The sequence below is a fragment of the Tympanuchus pallidicinctus genome, unplaced genomic scaffold (genome assembly GCF_026119805.1).
Source record: "Tympanuchus pallidicinctus isolate F22 unplaced genomic scaffold, pur_lepc_1.0 scaffold15, whole genome shotgun sequence".
In the NCBI taxonomy this organism is placed as follows: Eukaryota; Metazoa; Chordata; class Aves; order Galliformes; family Phasianidae; genus Tympanuchus; species Tympanuchus pallidicinctus.
Window position 1 is genome coordinate 17,250,331 of NW_026294669.1, and position 19,577 is coordinate 17,269,907.

General features: G+C 35.4%; 1 protein-coding gene across 1 annotated transcript in view; it reads right to left on the reverse strand.

Moving 5' to 3' along the window:
* The window catches only part of LOC128077060 (sodium channel protein type 2 subunit alpha-like), a 73,915-nt gene extending 54,768 nt beyond the window's left edge, over window positions 1–19,147 (reverse strand). Inside the window, exons 1-4 of the mRNA XM_052675704.1 lie at window positions 18,884–19,147; window positions 10,316–10,444; window positions 2,846–3,162; window positions 553–673 (exon numbers count right to left, since the gene is read on the reverse strand). Coding sequence (XP_052531664.1) covers window positions 553–673; window positions 2,846–3,112 — 388 coding nt within the window. The 5' untranslated portion in view covers window positions 3,113–3,162; window positions 10,316–10,444; window positions 18,884–19,147. The remainder of the gene's footprint in view (window positions 1–552; window positions 674–2,845; window positions 3,163–10,315; window positions 10,445–18,883) is intronic.
* Between the last annotated feature and the right edge of the window lie 430 nt (window positions 19,148–19,577).

The following is a 19,577-nucleotide window of genomic DNA, read 5'->3' on the forward strand; positions in this document are numbered from 1 at the left end:
TGTTTGCACACACCCAAGTTTTTATTTGGATGTGATTGAAATATATTGGGAAATACTCTCTATTTTGACCTGTTTTTTTAATAGAACATCAAACCCAATGCTCAAAACACAATACTGAAAAAGTATGTCTGAAAAAACAGCTCTTTACTCATGCTCTTTTGTCCTTGCTAAGTGAGTCAAGTGTATGAACAGTACTACTGGTCTTAGTAAAAGAGTGACCTTAGATACATTGAAGTGCAATGGCTTGTTACTAATTTGGCCTTAGCTGCAGGGCTTTGCATGGTATCAAGTCTCTCTTTGTATATAAAGCCTGATATTTAAACTCTTTCAGCTTTAAATGATTCTGCAGAGAATTCTCCTGTTAGAAATAAAGACCATACTGCAATTAAGATACAACATGACTGCTTTTTAGGACTGATCAGTGTATGTTTAGTTAGCATGCATAGTACACCCACATGGACATCATTTGTAAATTCATACGAAAATTATTATTTCAGTAAGCATTTCACTTTTAAAGGGCAAGGTTTAAATCAACATCAAGAATAAAAGGATATGAATGTACCAAAATCTTGATAGCAATTTTTCTGACGGGATTAAAAGGAGTTAAAATATACAAGGCAGATGTGGCACTGAATCGGAAAATTGCCTTTCCCTTATTCAATACTATGAAAGTCTGCAAAACAAAAATTATACAATTAAAATGCAGCACTGCCTATACACATGTCTTCATCTCCTTATTAAGTTTTCCATTTTCCGTCTGGTAGTTTCAAGTTTCATTCTACTCTCTACCTGTGGTAGGAAAACAACTGATTTCTATACATACAATGGATTAAACCTTCCATTAGTGATTCTCCAGTTCGCTGACTTTCCTAGCACACAGACTGAATTCAGATACTATTAACGTTGGTGGGAGTTATCAGCAAAAATTTCAGTTTATCCATAATAGCAAAATACAGCATTTCATCAATAAAAAATATTTTCAAGACTTCATTAAAGTAGGATTTTCAAATTAGTACTTCTACCACGTCATTAAAAACAAACAACAACAAAAAAGGAATAATACAGCCATTCTAAATTCCAGTTTGTGTTTAGAACAAGTATTTGTTCTAATTATATACATGTTTAGTTTATGTGATTACAAGAACAAGCACCTAGTCACTAAACAATGTAGCATAATTTTAAAATAATTTCAGATTCATTTGAGAATTTAAACATTACCAGTACTGATCATATGTATCTTCTAAAAAAGTATCTGAAAAAATGAAAGGAATGTATAAATTGCCAGCTGACATCATTTTAAGCAGCCAGTGACCAGCATAACCAGAACCAATACAAATATTTTCTTAAAAAAATATGATGTGTTCATTTTTAATAATATGCTCTCGCTTTCCATATCTGTGGGCACCAAATGTAGGTAGTTATTAGCTTTTCAAATGTAACCTGATAAACATATGGTGAGCATTCACTTTCATTTTGTTCCTGTTGACAGTCATTGCCAAAGTGTTTTAATTTTTATTCCAAGTTTATTTCTGCTTGAGATATACTTGCATCTTTACCACTGTCTGAAATTTCTTCAGGGCATGCCTATTCTTCATTCCTTTTGCTCTTTGTAAGTGGTAATGGCTCTGCTTTGTGTTACCATAATAGAGTCTTTGTTATGCTCTCAGCTGAGCTATATGGTATCACTGCTTTCCATGCTGGTTTCTATTCTCCTGCCTCTGATCAGAAAAGTGCTGTCCTTCCCATGGCCTTTGCTGCCTACCTGGCCTGCTCCCTCGGGGAGAGAAGACCTCATTCTGCTGGGAAAGCCTACAGGTAATGGATCTTTGCCAGCACCTGCTCACACAGTGATGTTGTGCATGGCCTTGGGGACGACAGTGCCTTTACACCTATTGGCATTTCTCTCTGCTTGTCAGTCTTGCACCCAGTTAGAAATAGTAGAACAATTCTGCCTGTCCCAGGTTCACCCTGAAAGCATCCTCCAAGTCCTGTATGATTTTCTCTGCAGGGACAAGGCAGTGACTAAGAGTAATTTATGCTACAAATTGAAGGAGGGATGATTAATGCCAGTTCATCATTTAAGATGTCCATTTGTTTTCTGTTGAGCACATTAGGCTAGTATTTAACATAAATGCAGATATCACCTGTGATAAAAGATTCTGCAGTTCACTAATTATTCTCAGTAGCCTATGAATTCATCAGTAGTCTGAGTTTCTCAAGCTATGACTACTTTTTCTGATTGGATATCAGAAATTATATTTCAGTACTCAGTTTTCTGACACTTCATTTGTAGACTTGTTCAAAAAACTTTATACCTGAACTAACTCATGAAACTTCATTCCAGAGCTGTTTTACAACTAGTCTGTTTTGTAAGATCCAAAATTTAGAAACACCCTGTGCCATTTATGTCTGTTTGTGTTAGAATATATGATATAGCTATAGCTCAGGAAAGAAATATGGCTACAGTCATTTATTTCACTGAACTGGGTGATCCGATGCTATCTGGTTATATACAATTATCTCTACTGCAAAATCACACTCGGACTATTTTGTATCTCATACCCAGTCTTACTGCTACACTGAAATCAGGAAAATTCAGCCATGTGCTCAACTTCAAGAAAGTTCAAGGAAGTTACAGCTCCCATAAACTAAGGTTAATAGCAAGAAATTCATTAGATGCTGAAGAAGCCACAGTGTAGAAGAGCATAAATCAGTTCTCTTGGATGAAAAGATATTTCTATGTATTTAGTAGCTGGGTGACTCTAACCATCATATTTTCTGATAAAAAAATTATTTCAAGTGCAGAAAATGATATTCTATTTTGTGCAGAAGAATATTCACTCACTTTTTTATTGATATAATATGGGTCCAGGTCTTCCAAAGGTTCAGAAACCATTCCTGGAGGTATGTCACCATAAATAAATGGCAATGTCTTTCCTGCCTCCAAGTCAGTGTTTGGTTTTGGACCATTTTCATCATCATCATCAGTATGTTCTTGCTTGGGCTTTTTAGCTTTTTCTTCTGCAGAACGTTTTTCAATAGCTGCGAGAGAATCTCTAGTAAAATAGCGGAAGCTTTCAGGTCCTGGCGGTACCAGCAGTGCCTGTGCCATGTTTTCATCCTGCAAATTTAATTCCTTTTAGCCTCTTGCATAAGAATGACCTACAAAGAAAAATGCAAATAAGTTAGGAAAGCTAGAGTGTACCACCAGAAGATAAAACAAAACCAATGAAACACATTTGCACAGAAATTTTCCAGTCCTGAAATGGAAACAGCATATTTCAAGGCTGGAAAAATGTTAAAAGCAACTGCTTGCTTTATGCAGATATTTTTAAAATTTATGATTATTTTTCAACTTTCTCCTGCTGGTCTTGGAAAAGACATAATTTATATTCACTAGCCCTGCTTTGTTTATGGCCTTAGACTATTCCAGTTACAGGAAACTGTTTTAAACATATATTTCCTTTTTAATAGCAACTGTAAATGCATATTCTATGAAGTATTCTTGATATTTACAAATCTATATTTTTCTGGTTAATACATTGTATCTTTTTTTCTGAATTATTAGAAATCTAGCTCCAGAAATTAAATAATTTGATTAATGCTGTTTAAATGAAAACTGAGTGATGGAATGAACAAGCATAATTCCTTCTTACTGGCAGTTTATTGTACTGAAAGTTTAGGAACAAAGGCAGGTTAGTGTCCACTTACTGACTTTGAGATGTGAATCAAAAGCACAAGTCTTTTAAAAAAAGCGAGGACATGATCAAGGCCATATGGGAAATGAGCACTGTCCTAATTCCTTGCAGAAGTATCATAACATCTTTTCAGTCTAAAACTAAATAGGAACCAAAAATTGAGGTTCCCTGTGAATGTCTTTGGTGCCAATGCTGGCTGCTGTGTTTTCTGCTGTTTTTTCCTGTTTTCTGCACCAAACTCCCCATTGCAACACAGGTCTCTTTATGTAGTCATGCAGTGCATCAGCTGAAAGCAATGTGCTTTTCTTTCTTCCGAGTCCTGCTGTGGGACCTGTTGCTCAGACTGATGCAGTCTGCAGCACAATGGTGAGAGGAAAGCGGCTGGAAAGGGGAATCTTGTTAAGCAGCGGTGCCACTAACAGAAGAGCATTATTTGCTGCATACTTTGCAAGGACATACTGTAATAATTGCTTTTATAATTTAAAAATTATGAAAACTGATTTTTTTTAGGATTAGTGAGTTTCGGTGCCTGAAATGAGTTGGTAGAGTCATGTTTTATGCATAACTAAGCCATTCAGCCTTCCCTACTTTACCTCGTGAACGTACAACTGTATTCTGCAGTTGTTAAGTCTAGATGTGAGACATAAGTATTACTTTTCAGAAAAGGTGGTCAGGCACTGGAATGGACTGCCCAGGGAGGTGGTGGAGTCACCGACCCTGGGGGTGTTCAAGGAAAGGCTGGATGTTGTGTTGAGGGACATGGTTTAGTGGGAGCTATTGGGAAAAGGTGAACGGTTGGACTGGATGATCTTTTAGGTCTTTTCCAACCTTGGTGATTCTATGATTCTATGATTCTATGATTCTATAATATTATACTAATCTGTATTCCTTCAGCAGTCTTCCTCCTAAAGTTCTCACCTGTCTGGAGCAGCTTGTAGAAATGGCATGCATGCACGCACACAATCTACCACAAAATGCTACAGTAATGATCTTTTAAAGTAATTATTTCCTTTCAGATGACCTTTCCAAATCCAAATCCTAAAGGGAGAAAGAGTATGTTAAAAAATGTTTGAAGAATTTACAGTGGAAAAATGGAAGAAGAGAGGAGACTAATTATTCGTAAATCCAAATTACCAAGCACATGACATCATGGGTAAACTTGCCTCTGTGCCACTTCAAGTCTTAATTTATGGAGTGCGTTCACAGCATGGCATCAGTGTGTATGATGTGCATTGAAATCACTGAAATTATGTAACTGGCACATTATTGCCTGAGTAACACAATACCAGAATGGAGGTGACCATAAATTCATAAATTAAATATATTGTGATGTAGACATGGAGAAAGCTTTTCTCAAGTAAAAAGCCTGGAGAATCTTGTATTAATGTAATATGTAAATCCAGGAGGGGCTGAAAGTATAAATTGAAAAATAAATTTTTAAATGAGCCAGTGCCTCCAGCAAACATCCTTATCATATGCTTCTATGATTCTGAGTTTCAGTATAGCATCGCCAGGGCTGGAAGAGACCTCTAAGATCACTTAGTCCAACCATCTACCTATCACCATGTTATCTACCAAACCATGTCCCTCAGTGCTGCACGTACCCCCTTCTTGAACACCTCTAGGGATGATGACTTTACCACTTCCCCAACACTGCTCTCTATGAATAAATTTTTCCAAATATCCAACCTGAGTTTCTCTATTGCAACTTAAAGCCATTCCTTCTTTGCTGATATCTATTAAATTACACAAGTGTCTTTCTATTCTAAATATGCCCAAACTGTTTTTATTTAGACATTACACTGCTATAGCAGAAATGCTAAGTCACAGCTTGAAAGAGTGATTGAGCACTTGGTAGGAAGGCAGAAACAACCCAGGGGAGCTCAGGTGCGTGCAATGTACCTGAGTGGCCAAAAGGGCAGAGTCAGAATCCACCCCTTCCCAAACCTCATTTAAGGGTTAGCAGCAGTGGTAGTAAGGGTATCTTACTGGATGTCCCTATGTACCTGAGACCTCCTGAAGGTAAGCAGGTTTTTTTTTGTTTCTCTGTTTGTTTGGTTTCTCCCCTCCTTCCCCCCGTCCCTGAGGATGTTGCATTTGAGCAAATCCGCACATATCCGCACCCTAGGACTTTTCTACTCTGCTCTCATTGCTGAGCTTTCTGTTGTGTTACATCATTGCACCTGCTTAGTATAAACAAAATCACAAATGTTTAAGATTACCTTTTGCTATACTTACAGTAGTTTAATAGAACAATGAAACAAAAGCCATTATGTTCCCTGTGTGGAGCCCTGAGCAAGTTCTTAGCGGTCCTTAAAGTATAAACCAGTGGCAGCTTCCCTCTTCTTCCTTTACTGATTTTATAAATGCTTATGTCCAGTGAATAAACTGCCAGGCCATAAGCGATACCAGACAAAGAAAAAATTGTCTATCTAATCACTTCAGAGTAGCTTTTATTGAAGAGGTATCTTCTAAAGAATATTTTCAAAAATACAGTTAAGATCTGAGCAGCCCAGGAAATTAATAAAACACTGCCCTAAAACTTTAGCTCTCTTGGGCCCCCAGTAGCTGATACTGCTCAGCCTACAATTTAATAGATTTGGTAAGAAACGATGAACTCCAGGTTACTATTGAATTTTTATACCAAATAAATTAATCTAGTGGTTTTTGTGAATTTCATTCCACAAACCCTCTTCTAGTTTTCTTTCAATCCCTTCCTTTAAAGATTAATACACATTGTCCATGTATGTTCTTAATGTTATGCATATTTCAGTTAATTTTATTAGTCCTAGGGATAAGTTGCTACATTTTATTTTTGAATGTAATTATCATCTCATCATTTAATTAGAAAATGACTTAGAATGTAGGCAAAGTATCTGTGCTAATGATGTCAAATTAATTTTTTCTCTGAAACATCCAAAGGAAGTGGCCCGAAGGTATCTATTTTTAATATATCTTAAATCAGGCAAATGGTAACATTGAAAGTGGCACTGTAAAAGTGAAGTGGATACCATGATTATTTATTAAAATCACTAAGATATTGAACAATCATTTGTAGTCTGTGTGAAACAAGTCATGTCTAGTCTTCAAAACTTTCAATTTACAAAAGTAGCAAATCTTGTAGTGTTTCTTTCAAGTTGCTTTTTTTTTTTTTTTTTTTTTTTTTTTTTTTTTCCCCTCTCAGAACATGGGCATTTGAATTTTCCTGCTTTCTCCTTTTTCTTTTTCTTTTTTTTTTTTTTTTTTGCCCCTTGGGAAAGCTAACAGAGATTTTCATTCCATTAAAACAAAATACTGGCACACAAACATGCAGTGGCAAAAGTGCAAGACTAGCAAACAGAATCTGTACAGTGATCACGTAATGTGATTGTCTTAATCTAATCATTAATTTGAGAGATTGTAATTTGGGAATATCTTCTGATGTATCAAGTACAGAAGTAGCCTCAGATGGTTTTTGTTGAAAACAAACATAATTGCATAAAAATTAGGCTTAAAAAAAAAATCTGTTCTAAATGACAGATGTTCATGATACTCATTGGCTAGTGGTAGGGCAGTAAAGACATTGTCCAAATTGAAAAGGTGGAGCTCCCACTTCAGGACAGACATAAACAACAGGGTTTGTGGTATCACTTTAGCATTGGCTGGAGATTATTGTCTGCTGCTGTAAAAGTAAAAAGTATAGGTGTTTGCTGATGTCATCAGAAAGTTACTTCAATTCACACCCCTGTTATCTTAATGAGAAACAGAGTATAGGGAGACTACAGACAGTATCTAAAGGAGTGTGTCATCACAGCTCCCTCTTACTACCGATTCCAATGCATTCAGTTGACCTTTACAATAAAAGAAGAAAGGATGGGTGAATGTTAATTTACTGCAAAGTTTTTCCACTAAGAAATACTTCTACTGTAATAACACACAAGCAGAGGTTTATTTGATAAAGAAAAACCTATCCCCTTGTCTGCTGAAAAGCTTCAGAGTTTTTTTTTTTTTTTTTTATGGTTATACATCACTGCCATATTTTTTTCATGGCATCTTTGAGCCACTTTTAATGCTTTAAAAATTATTGGAAAATAGAATTAAAAAAAAGAAGACCCAAGTTCTTAATGCTTTAATTAAAAGTGCAGTGCAATCTATTCATTGCAATCGAGAGCTGATTGAGATATATGAAGAGCCATCCAGTCAACTGTCAATCCTAAGTCAAGTTGCTCTGGGAGCCCATGACTGTTTGTTACAGGAAAGCAGGTATTTTCAAGAAGATTGACTTCCTGTAACCTGAAAACAGCCTTCAGTGTTTACCATGTGCTCTGAACCTGCCTCTTCTTTACACTGTAATCTACTAACTTACACTATGATAACTTGTGTTTGCAGTTCCTAACTGACTAATATGTAGGATTTGTTTTCCTCTTTTTCCATTCCTTCCAATATTTATCATCCATCTAGTCTGTCATTTTCCTTGGACTACAGTCATTGCTAGAGATAAATTATAATTATTTTGTATGAATCTGTAAGGTAGACCTTAGCAGCCTGTATGCACTAGTATTGCACAACTATTCAAAATAAAAATAATAAAGTCACCATAAGGTATTTATTAATAAAATAAATAGTGGTAATAAATAACAATATCAAAGTAATTACTGCTATCAGGATACAAAATAACTAATAAGGAAATGCAATGGCAATAATATTTGTGTAATAAAAGCTTAATTTGAAAGTGCTTAGAATGGGATAGTCTTAATTATCTGAGTGTGAATTTGTAGCTGAAGCCTGACCAATGATCAGTAAATACAGGAAATACAAATAAATAATACTGTCCTTAAGAGTCTTACACATGATTTTATTTAACGCTCTCATTAAAAGGTGTTCAAAAAGGTGTGAAAGTATGGTAACTATATTTGAAGGACTCCCACTTCAACAAAAAAAAGCTTTCTGAGTCTGAAAATCTGCTCAGAGTGTAAAATATGAGGTTAAATCTGACCAACAAAAGATTTGTCAGATGAGCAAACCTTCAAAACAGATTAGATCAGAAGTCGGAAAGCAGCTCAAATCTGTCTGAAAGATCCAGAAGCTGGTTTTTGGGGCATCTTCAGACACTGTTCTCTTGTCTTGTTATCTTTGAACCCATTGGCATCCCACGCTCATCTCTTTACTGTTTCACTGCAACATTTGATTTTTTTTTTTTAATTCTTTTGTTTGTATATTGTGCTTCCTCTTAACTGGGACATATGGCTAATAGTGCCATATGATTCTTATATCCATGCCAGTATGCTTTATCTAGTAAGGTTGGTCGTGTTTTAAAAAAAAAGTTTTCTAGGGAAATCTGTGTTTCTCAGATATGTGCCTGCAAATTATAGGACCACGAATATAAATATTTTGACATTTTACTGAAAAAAAAAAAAAAAAAAAAAAGACCCAAACCTTTAGGAATTCTTTAAATTCAGCCATTATATATTTTTAAAAGAATTAGTTTCTATTGAGAAGGTGTGGAAAGTGATCATACATGAATGCCTGAAGTATTTGAGAAGTAATCTTAAGAAGTCAGATGCATTCAGCTGAAGAAGAGTCTATTTCTTAGCCTACCAGTGTAAGTGGAATGTAATACTTTTTTTGCAAATATCTTGCAGAGATCCTTAAATTCTACTGAAAAGTAACTACATTAAACATTACATGTTACAAGGTCAAAGACCAAAAACTTAATGATACTCATTTCAGTTTCCAGCTTACATTTTAAAGATATATATATAAATATATAGCACCATATTAAATGCACATCATATAAATCAAAACATAACATCTGGCTGAGAAGAAAAGATAGTCTTACCTCTGCTACTCAAAGATAAAGCAGATTTCAGAATTTAGCCACTGATCTTTTGCTATCATGAAAGCAAACAAAAAAAAGCTGCATTTCTAGCAGAAAATGGAATTGTTAAGAGAAATTTCTCTTTGGGAGCTGAAGCTTCTTTGAGACTGAAGTTTCTCAGAGCTCTCTGATGTATTTTTTTTTTTTTTTTTTAGTCCTGCGTCCAGGGCTTCTCAAAATCAATTGCAGTAAGCAAAGATAAATTTACATATCCATATATTTTTCCAACCTAAGGAAAAGACTTAGTAAAAGCAGGGTGGAACATGGATTAGCCCACAAAACCTAGCACAGACTGAAAGTACGCTTCAGAGTATCTTTTAAGTCATGTGAATTTCAAAAATTCCATTTATTCTTTTAACTGCATTTTCTAAATGAAAGGAGAAAAATGTCTGCTGAGATTACTGTCTGACTAGTTCATTCTTCAGTAATACAACTATGACCAGGCTAACAGAAAGGTTCTCAACTGTTGCTTAGGAAACTGCAAAGATTATCATTACTCCCCCCTGGATTTATAGTCTTTAACCAGGAGGAAAACATGGGTATTTCCTTATGTTATTTATCTTAAGGAAGTTAGTATAAGTAGATTTTTTGCATAACAAAGTTTTCTTTCATCTCAAGCAATGCAAAGGCCAGTTTCTTCTCCACATTCTTCAGATTGCATCATTTCAAGTGTTGACTAAAAGTAAGCTGCTGCTTCCTCAGCCTTTAAAACTTCAATATTCAGAGCATATATTTTATTAAATTTAAATAGTCTACTTACATCTTGGGAACTTTAGTCTTCGGCCACTGAGATTGGGATGAGGTATCTTGGAGAATGTATTCCCATTTGAACTGTATTTCTGGCTCTTTTAAAATTTATTTTACATTGTCATTATTTTGTTTCTTATTCCTATAGAAGAAAAGAAAAAATGAGACATTCCTGTAAGTCCTAGCTCCTGCTAAAACATCCTTTATAGTACTTTTCTTCAAATGCTTTGTGAATGAGCAGCCATTGAAAAGTCTGTGGATAAAATCTGTTTGACACAGATCTGTTCAAAGGATACAGGTGGGAAAACAGACAAAGCTCTCCACTTGACCACAGCTTCTTTTATAAAGACTGATTTCAAAGTATTCCTACAGGAAAATATGTTCAAAATATGAGTTCTAGTCACTACTAATCTAGAATAACTTTCTTTCTCAAAGATACGATAAGTGATGCCTCAATTGTAGCTTTTACTTGTTTAATAGTATAACAAAGTCATTCAGAGGATCACTCACAGCAAAGTTTTCGTGTCCTGGTCATTTTGAATGAGGCACTGATTCAGCACATCTTGCTGTGGTGAGTCACTACAAGAGGCTCCACTGAAGACATCTGAAAGCTTCATCTCAACTACTACCCTCAAGGGATCATGACTCTGATACTGCCACCAATGATACTTATCCAGCAATGCAAATTTTCCAGTGAATGTAGCAATTCCCTGGGGGTGCGCAGGGGGATTACCCATCCCTTTGCCTATTGGGTACATCTGCATTCTGGCTTTGAAGTAGCATTGTGGCTGAAATCTAATCTCATGGTCAGAGACAGGGCAAATAAGCAAAAACTGTTAACTGCTGTAGCTTGCAGGCCTTAAAAATATGAACTAGATATTGTTGCTTCCTAGTGAAAGAAACATCATAAATACTAAGTATTCATATGATACTTATTTTCAAAAGAGGACTTGTAACTTTTGGTCTGTTGTTAAAAATCATTGCTGTGCGCAAACTGTAGAGGTATCCATCTTTGACATGAATGAGTTTGGCAACACTAACAATGCAGGTGATGTTAATAAATCCTTATGCTGAATGAGAGCACAAGCCAGTCAGCAATATTTTTTCACCAGTAACACTAACCTTCTTATCCCTATTTATTACATCTCACATCTGTTCTTACTGACTGTATTTCCAATGGATGAGGGATGCAACTGTATATCTACTAATGCTGTACCTCATAGCAGTGTCACTGTGAAAACTAAAGGAAGGAAGTTGGTGAAACTGTTAGAGCTTTGTCCTGAATCTATACTCTGGTAAATTAATTACAAAATTTCAATTTCTCATCTCATGTAGTTTTAAACATCTTTTTCTATAAGGTGGGTACTTGTAATGTATTGCAACAATAACAACAACAACAAAAAAATACCACCAACAAAACAAATCAACACTTCATTATGTTTTCTTAATGTTTTGCCTTAATGTTTTGTAGGCTTTTAATCTACTGTAATTGGTTCTCACCTCAGGACTATAACCTTGCATAAGCAGTTTTAAATTATAAATTTTTGCTGTAGCAGAAAGCAGCTACAGAGGATTATTTTGGAAGATATGTTGACCAAATTGGTTTTATTTGGAGCAGATTGTCCTGCTTCAACTTCCAGGAGTGAATCACAGGTAAAACCTCAGGCATTCATCAGAAGTGATTGCTGATTAGCAAACTACACAATATACTCTTTTCTAAGTGCAGGACTCTTTCCTGAATTCTTCTGCCTGCACAGCATCAGGATTTCTTTTAAGATGAGGTGGAACATCCTTCGTGGTGTGAGATATATTTTAAAAATATTTCAAGTAGTCTCTTCATGCACTTGATCTCTCTGAGCTCCCTTTTAATGTAAAGCTGAGCTGAAAAAGATAGCTACCTACTGTTTTGTTGTCTTGTGGAAGAATGTGTTGATGCCTCTGGAATTCAATTTGGGAAAGGAATGGGTTTATTCAAAATTAGATACTCCTACAAAGATTGTTGTTGGTGTTTTGTTTTCATTTGGTGGGTTTTTTTTGTTTTTTTTGTTTGTTTTGGTTTGGTTTGGTTTTGGTTTTTTTTTTTTCTTTGTTTTTGTTTTTTACAATATGCCAGTGATGGCTTCTGCAAGTGGAATCACAAGTTAGAGGCAAATGCAATGAGTGGAAGTCTAGGGTATTTGAAGTGTTAAGTGATTACAGAAATGTTAATCTGATTTCTAATTAACAAGAAACAGTTATCCACAGATATAATTGTCCAGATTCAGAATTATTTGTTGTGTGTTCCCCATACCTTATATCCAACTAATTCCTAGTATTTGTGAACACTTACCACTATTTACTTTTATGGTTTTAAAGAATTCACAGTGAAACATCACTTAGCAATGTCTAAATACATCACAATATTACTCTTGCTTTAAAAATTAAAATAAAAGGTGTTTCAAAAAGTAAAACTCTTCTAAATTTCTCTAGAGAAACTAATGAAAATGCATTTACAACACAAAACGTTGCTTGTAAAACTAACAAGACATAACAATATAAACTCAGAAAATGAACAGAATCACTAAGAACCACATAGCTGAGATGCTTGTTTTCTAGTATTGCTAAGCTCCAGAAACTAATCAGTACAAAAAATGAAAATAAAATTTGTATATCACAAGATTAATGGACTGTATTTAGACTTTGACAGTTGTCTAGGGAACTGAAAGGAAAAAAGTGTAACTTCTTGCTGAGAGGCTTATACAGAATTCTGAGCTGTATGTGGTCTTTGCTGTGTGAGGTACAAGCATGGAAATTCAAAGTGAGAATAGAATATTTTTTTATCTGTGGCTTAACATGATCAATGAAAAATACACATGGATTTCTTCAAGTTCCATTTGCATGCAACTGCTTAATAAAGCTAAATTAATCCCTAGGTTTGGAATGTTTTCTTAATGGAAAGAATTATGGATTATGGAAGTACCATTTTGATCTAGTCAGAACTACAATGTAGTAAAGCAAGTTATCCCGCTTATTTAGAAGACATCTTTTCTTATACTGTTTATCAGCCCAATATTGTACTAATAGAGGCCTGTGGTTCTAGGTAACATTGTGGGATTGCTAATAGAATTCTAGCATTCTTTCTATGCATTAGAATTATAACAATTATATAGAATTATAACAATCTGATACATAGAAAATGTAAGGCAGGTAACTCAAACTAGTAGTATTAAAAACTCACTTAATACTCAGCTACAGGTTCAGTAAGTAGGTAGAAATTCTTTTCTAACACAGGTTGAAATGTATTTATACTGTTTTCATTCATAATTTAAGTCATATGAAAAAATATGAAGATTTTAATCCTAAGGGAGGTCCTAATTTTAAATAAACAATACCTAATTTAAGCATAAATCTATAAATGGAAGTGTCTGCTATGCAGCTCTGATAGGGATCTCGTTGAGTAGTTATACTGGGAACACAGAGTGAATAATACTGATACTGTTGTGGTTTTTTATTTTTTTTTTTTTTCTCCATACTGGCACCTGTGAAATCACATCAGATTTATTAATGGCCATCATGCTTTCAGTCAGGAACTTTGCAAAGAAGTATGAGCCTGTGCCTGTCACAGTGCCAAGACAGGGGGTCAGCTATATGTTATGCATGCACTGTTTGGCTGGTCTGTATACATGCAGTCCTTCAACACATGACAGACATCAGTTTAACTGTGCAGGTAGCTCAACATTACATCATGTATGCAATTGATATATCTGGTATGTGCCACACATCAGTATGTGCAATGCAGTCAGGGGAAACATAGTCTTACTGATCTGGTGATATGATGGCTTGAGCCATGACCTCAGAGAAGCAGCAAGGAAAACAATTCCAGGTTGAAAGAAGGACCTGTGCATATGATAGCCCTATGATTTACATTTGCCTAAGTAGGACTTCTCAATAAGGAAAGATTGGTAACTACAAGCAGTGCTCTGAAAGTTAGAAAATGATAGAATCATTTGAGTTGAAAAAGACCTTTAAAGGTCATGTAGTCCAACTCCCCTGCAAAGAACAGGCGCACCTACAGCTCATCATGTTTTTCAGAGCCTGGTAACTGCCTCCTATTTAATTATGTTGGCCCATGACATCAGAAGCAGCTGTTGGTGGTATGGCAGTAGAGGTTGAACCTTTCCACCAATATTCAGTAATCTGTTGCCATGTGACGGAAAGCAGCAAAGGAGCAGTCAGAAAAAATGGTGTCTGGCATGGAAGTGCTCTGTGAAGCAACGGGGTGGTTGAATGGTTGAATTCCTCCATGCAGGAAAAAACAGCATACTGACATTCACTGATGCTTGCTGGTTGGTGATGGAGACCCAGCAGTGGATGTGAATGCAGTGAGGTGGTGGGTGGTGCGTTTCAGCAGTGGCAACAGTGTCCACTGTTGGTGGAGATGTTTGAGTGCAACACAAAGGCTCTTGTTAATTGCTGTGAAAATGCACAGCTAATGGTGGTGACTATGCTGAAAAATTGTTTTGTAGCTGAGAATTTGCTCTATCAAATGTTAGTGTGCTGTTTTTGTGCTTTTTATATCAGTTGTATTTTCTACAGGAATTAATAGGCATTACTTTTGGAGTGATCTATGTATAAACAGTGAACAACTAATCTGAGCAGAAATAATCTTTATGATTTTTACATGTGAAAGAGCTCACAAATGCTTAAGCTCTTTAATTCAACATTAACTTTTTACAATTAAAAATACAATTAAAATGTTACAATTATTTAAATGGTTTATAAAACACATTCTGTTCTATTTTAGTTGGTAGAATAAATGAATAGTCTTCTTTTTTTTCTTTTTTTTTTTTCTTTTTTTTTTTTTTCTTTTTTCTTTTTTTTTTTTTTTTTTTGTAGGAAGGCCTTAGAAGGAGTTTTTGTGTCTTTTTGTGACCACTTTGAAATTTTTTGAGAATTTGAAATGACAGTTTTGGGTTGGGGGCTGGCTGCTGCTCTTATTTTTTGAGGGGCTTTTAGTTGTTTTTTTTTTTTCTTTTTTGTGGGAATCATTTTGCAAATGAAAAACCAGATACTCTTGTGACCTATAATTTAATTTGCATACTCCTGTTTAGGATTACAGTGGTGGCACTTATACACACTGTGGTTGTTCAAAAGCGTGTTGTGCTCCTACTTCATATTTACATTTTGAAGTAATGCAGCCTCTGCTTGAGCTACACTTAATCTGCTCTTTACCTAGTTACAGGACAAGAAAAATCAAGCAATAGTACTATAAGAAGTACTAGAAGAACAGTACTATTATTTAGACATAGGGAAGAACTTTTTCTCTGAGAGAATGGTCAGGCACTGGAATGGCTGCCCAGAGAGCTGGTGGAGTCGCCATCCTTGGCAGTGTTCAAGAGGCATCTGGATGACGTGCTGCGTGATATGGTTTAGTAGCTTGTAGTGGCAATCGTGATGAGGAGACGGTTGGACTAGATGATCTTATAGGTAGTTTCCAACCTTGAGGTTCTATGATTCTAAGAATAAATCTGGGGACTTCAGATAACCATAAGAAAACTTTGGTGCAAGCAGGTGAACTTTGATGTAAGATACCAGCTCTGAGTTCCTTCCTGAGGCAGACAATTACTTAGGTTGTTCTGAAAGTAATGTCTCCAGTTTATTTCTACAGAAACTACAAGAAATATAAAGAGCACAATAACACAATAGTGTTATATTGCTGCGAATTTGCTCTACTTTTCAACATAGTCACTGCCATTAGCTATGCTTTTTCACCAGCAATGAAAAAAAAAACCTCAAGAAACAAATGAATAAAAGTTAAAAAAAAAAACAACAACAACAAAAAAAGGCAACAAAATTTAAAGGAATATTGGCAGGAAGGTTCAACCTCTAATTCTCTTTCACCAACAATGGTAAGAAGGTAAGAAGAGGTTATGGGCCAACATAATAATATGGGAGGCATTACTTTTGGAGCAGCCTTCATAGATTACAGGGCAGTGCTGTTGGCAAAGTGCTTCAGAGCTTTTAATCAGGAATAGTAGCTGGGACCTCAGCTATTATTCCTAGGAAGCCTCAGTTCAGTGTATACATCTGTCCTGCAAGCAGTCTGAATGTGTGTCAATTTCATTATGATACTTTAAGTGTTTTATGAATTCAATGTGACACTGATGAAATGATATTTGCTGCAATATATGTTAATCAGCATACATTACTGATTAACAGCTGCAAGCTAAAAAAAAATAGAGTAGAGGAGTACACTGAGTGGCAAATAAACTGATTAGACTCAAAGTTAAGTTTCTAAATTTATCTAGAATTATCTGATTTAAAAAAAAAAGAGTAAATCCTGGATCTTACTTTCAGCAGTTGTTTTCAGAGGCCAACAAAAAGGTAATCTAAACAAATAGAATTACCAAATATCAGAAACTTGTACTTATTTTCCATTAGATTTAACTGAAGTTTGAACAGTTTTTGTTTGTCACCTTACATCACAAATGGTATATTAGTAAAAACTGCCAGGATTTTCATTTTAGGGATTCAGGTCATAACTTTGCCTACTTTGAAGAAGTCTCAGCATCTGCTGTTATCTGATACATCAAAAGTTGTGGGACTTCAGCAACGTAATACATAGCATATATTTAACACGTATGGGGCCAAGAATGCAAGCAGCAGCAGGATGCTGTCAGTCACAAGTTCTATTTCACATCCCACCTTCATTATTGCCTCTAAAATTCTTTGTCTACTGAAGGTGTGGAAAAAAAACTACAAACTAACTCATTTCGTGCTATCTGATGAAGAAAAAGAGGTGAAAACACAATGTATCATCAACAAATTTATTTGGAGGGCACACTTCACGTATTTTTTTCCTTTCCCTTGACATTCCCCACCCCCAAATACTGATAATGAAGGGAAATGACCAAATTACATTGGTGACAAAAGTTAGGAGAGTATAAGGGAATTGTTCCTCAGTGAAGCAGTGGCAGCCCCCACCTCTGCTAGCATCTTTTATTACCTCAACACAACTTTAAAATGCAGTTTAATTAGCACAGCTGAGAAAATCAGTGTGAGGTCTTAACTTTTGCTCTTTAGAGGAAAAGATCATGAGCTAACAATACAAGCATATTTTCTATAAATACCAAGGCCTAATAAATAACATATCTGTTTGACAGGTGCTATGGAGCTTCAGATTACCACAGCAGCTTGCAATCTAGTCTTTAACACAGTCTTTTCTCCCAAAATGGAGATGTGTGAGAGTAAATTAAGATTAATTAGACTTAAAAAGTCTTCATTGAAAACTGCTTTCTTGAAAAATCCATTTTGAAAGCACAAATGTAGTATGTCTTTAAACAAGCATCATTGTTATTATTTACTTATGCTGAAGTTACTTAAATAAGAAAGTCACAGACGTATTGATTTGGCAACATAAAAAATATGAATTGTAAACTTCATCCTTTCCTATCACTGCTTCATGTATAGGCCTCACTTGCTGCACTGAGCAACAACTGAGAGTCAATCCTGCATCTTTTTCTTATACAGACTGAGACAGTGTTTTGTAAACAGTGAGCTCCTCAATGGTGTTGTATGTTTTTTGGCATCTTTTTATTTCTACTTTTTTTTTCCTCATGAAAATTATTTCTAATTAATACTACAGTACTATATATATTGAATACCATATGAATCTACATCTGTGGAACCACTACTGAAAAAAAGAATTAATCTATCAAAATGAGCTTTATTTATATCTTTTACCTTTAATAATAACTGAATGCTGTAATTACTACTAAAAACAGTGAATAAGACAATAGATAAATGGAAAAGAACATGAAGAAATACAATAATTATTCTGCTTATTTATCCAAATTGTCCTATCAAGAAGGATATATTAAGCTAGGCAGTGATGTTATGGACAAAATGTGAGCAGTATTGTCAGTGTGGCCCTCTGGTTAATTCACAGTTGGTGAGTCCATTCTCTCATATGCACTGACACACAATCTGTATTCTATGGGGAAAAAGAAATGGCACAGAAAGAAAACATTTCCTTCTATGCCTTTTAGAAAAATCTAACCAATAAGGAGATTTTGACAAAGAACAGTCACACACATCATATATAAAATATAATATAATATTATATATATATATATAGTGTGTGTGTGTGTGTGTGTGTGTGTGCGTATTGAAAATGGCATTAACAAACCACATGGATTTTATTCCTGGATCATCAGAATCTGAGATGCTCGGAGTCTTACAAGACCTGCTGTTCCTGAGCCTGGATATCACCACATTTATCTTCTTAGGAAACAAGGTCATTTCTATAAAATGCCAAGAATTAATGTAGTACACCTTGATAATAAAAAGATCTGATTTTGCAAGCAAGTCTACTGCATTACACTATCACATTAAGAGGCCAGATATCAGATTTAACTAGGTTAAAATAAAAAAAATCACACCATCATCACAATCAGTCAGTACAAAATGGCTTTGAATTCCCCATTCCATCTTTAGCTCTACCTTAACAGCAAACCAGAGGGTACAGTCTCGTTCCAAAATATGGAAAAGATCATATAGCTAAGATTTATTACGGGTACAATTTAATGTTTTGCCAGCTTACCTGATTGAGGAAGAATGACAAATCACTGCAAAGCCCAGCATCCAAAAATAACGTGGTAATATGTATCCCCTCCTGAAATTGTACAGATTTCCATCCACAAAGCTTTACTAATTAATCATAATTTCTGTATTCTCAGTGGAAAAGAAAACACAGAGACCTTTCCAGAATCCTCTCTGATTCTGCCTCCGCTTCCTGTTCCCTCTCACTCTATGGTACCCAACATATATCAGAAAACAGCTTATTAGGAAGAGGGAGGGTGAAGGGTGGGGGAGCGGAGGGGGAGAAGAAATGAAAAAAAGCGGCACCTAACGTGGCAGCTCCACCTACTGGTAAAGATAACGAACACGTACAAAGCATCAACACTACACTTCAAACCGGCGCTGTGTAGTAAGTTCCTCCAGGCAAGAAGCAGAGCAGACCAACAGAGTCACTCCAATTATTGAATAACTCTTCTAAAGACTTTTTTTCTTAATATTTTAGTATTTTAGTTTAAAAACAGTTGTCTGATTACATTTAGCAGGGTCTTTAGTTGTAAATCTGTTGTTTCCTATAAAAGTCTATGAAGAGAAGAATGTATAGATGGCTCAGATACTGACCGCTCCCTTCACTGCTCTGTGCTGAATTTGGTGTGTATCTAGATGCTGTCCTATTTGTTGCAAACTACCATGCATCTTTGGCATCACTTTTTTAATTT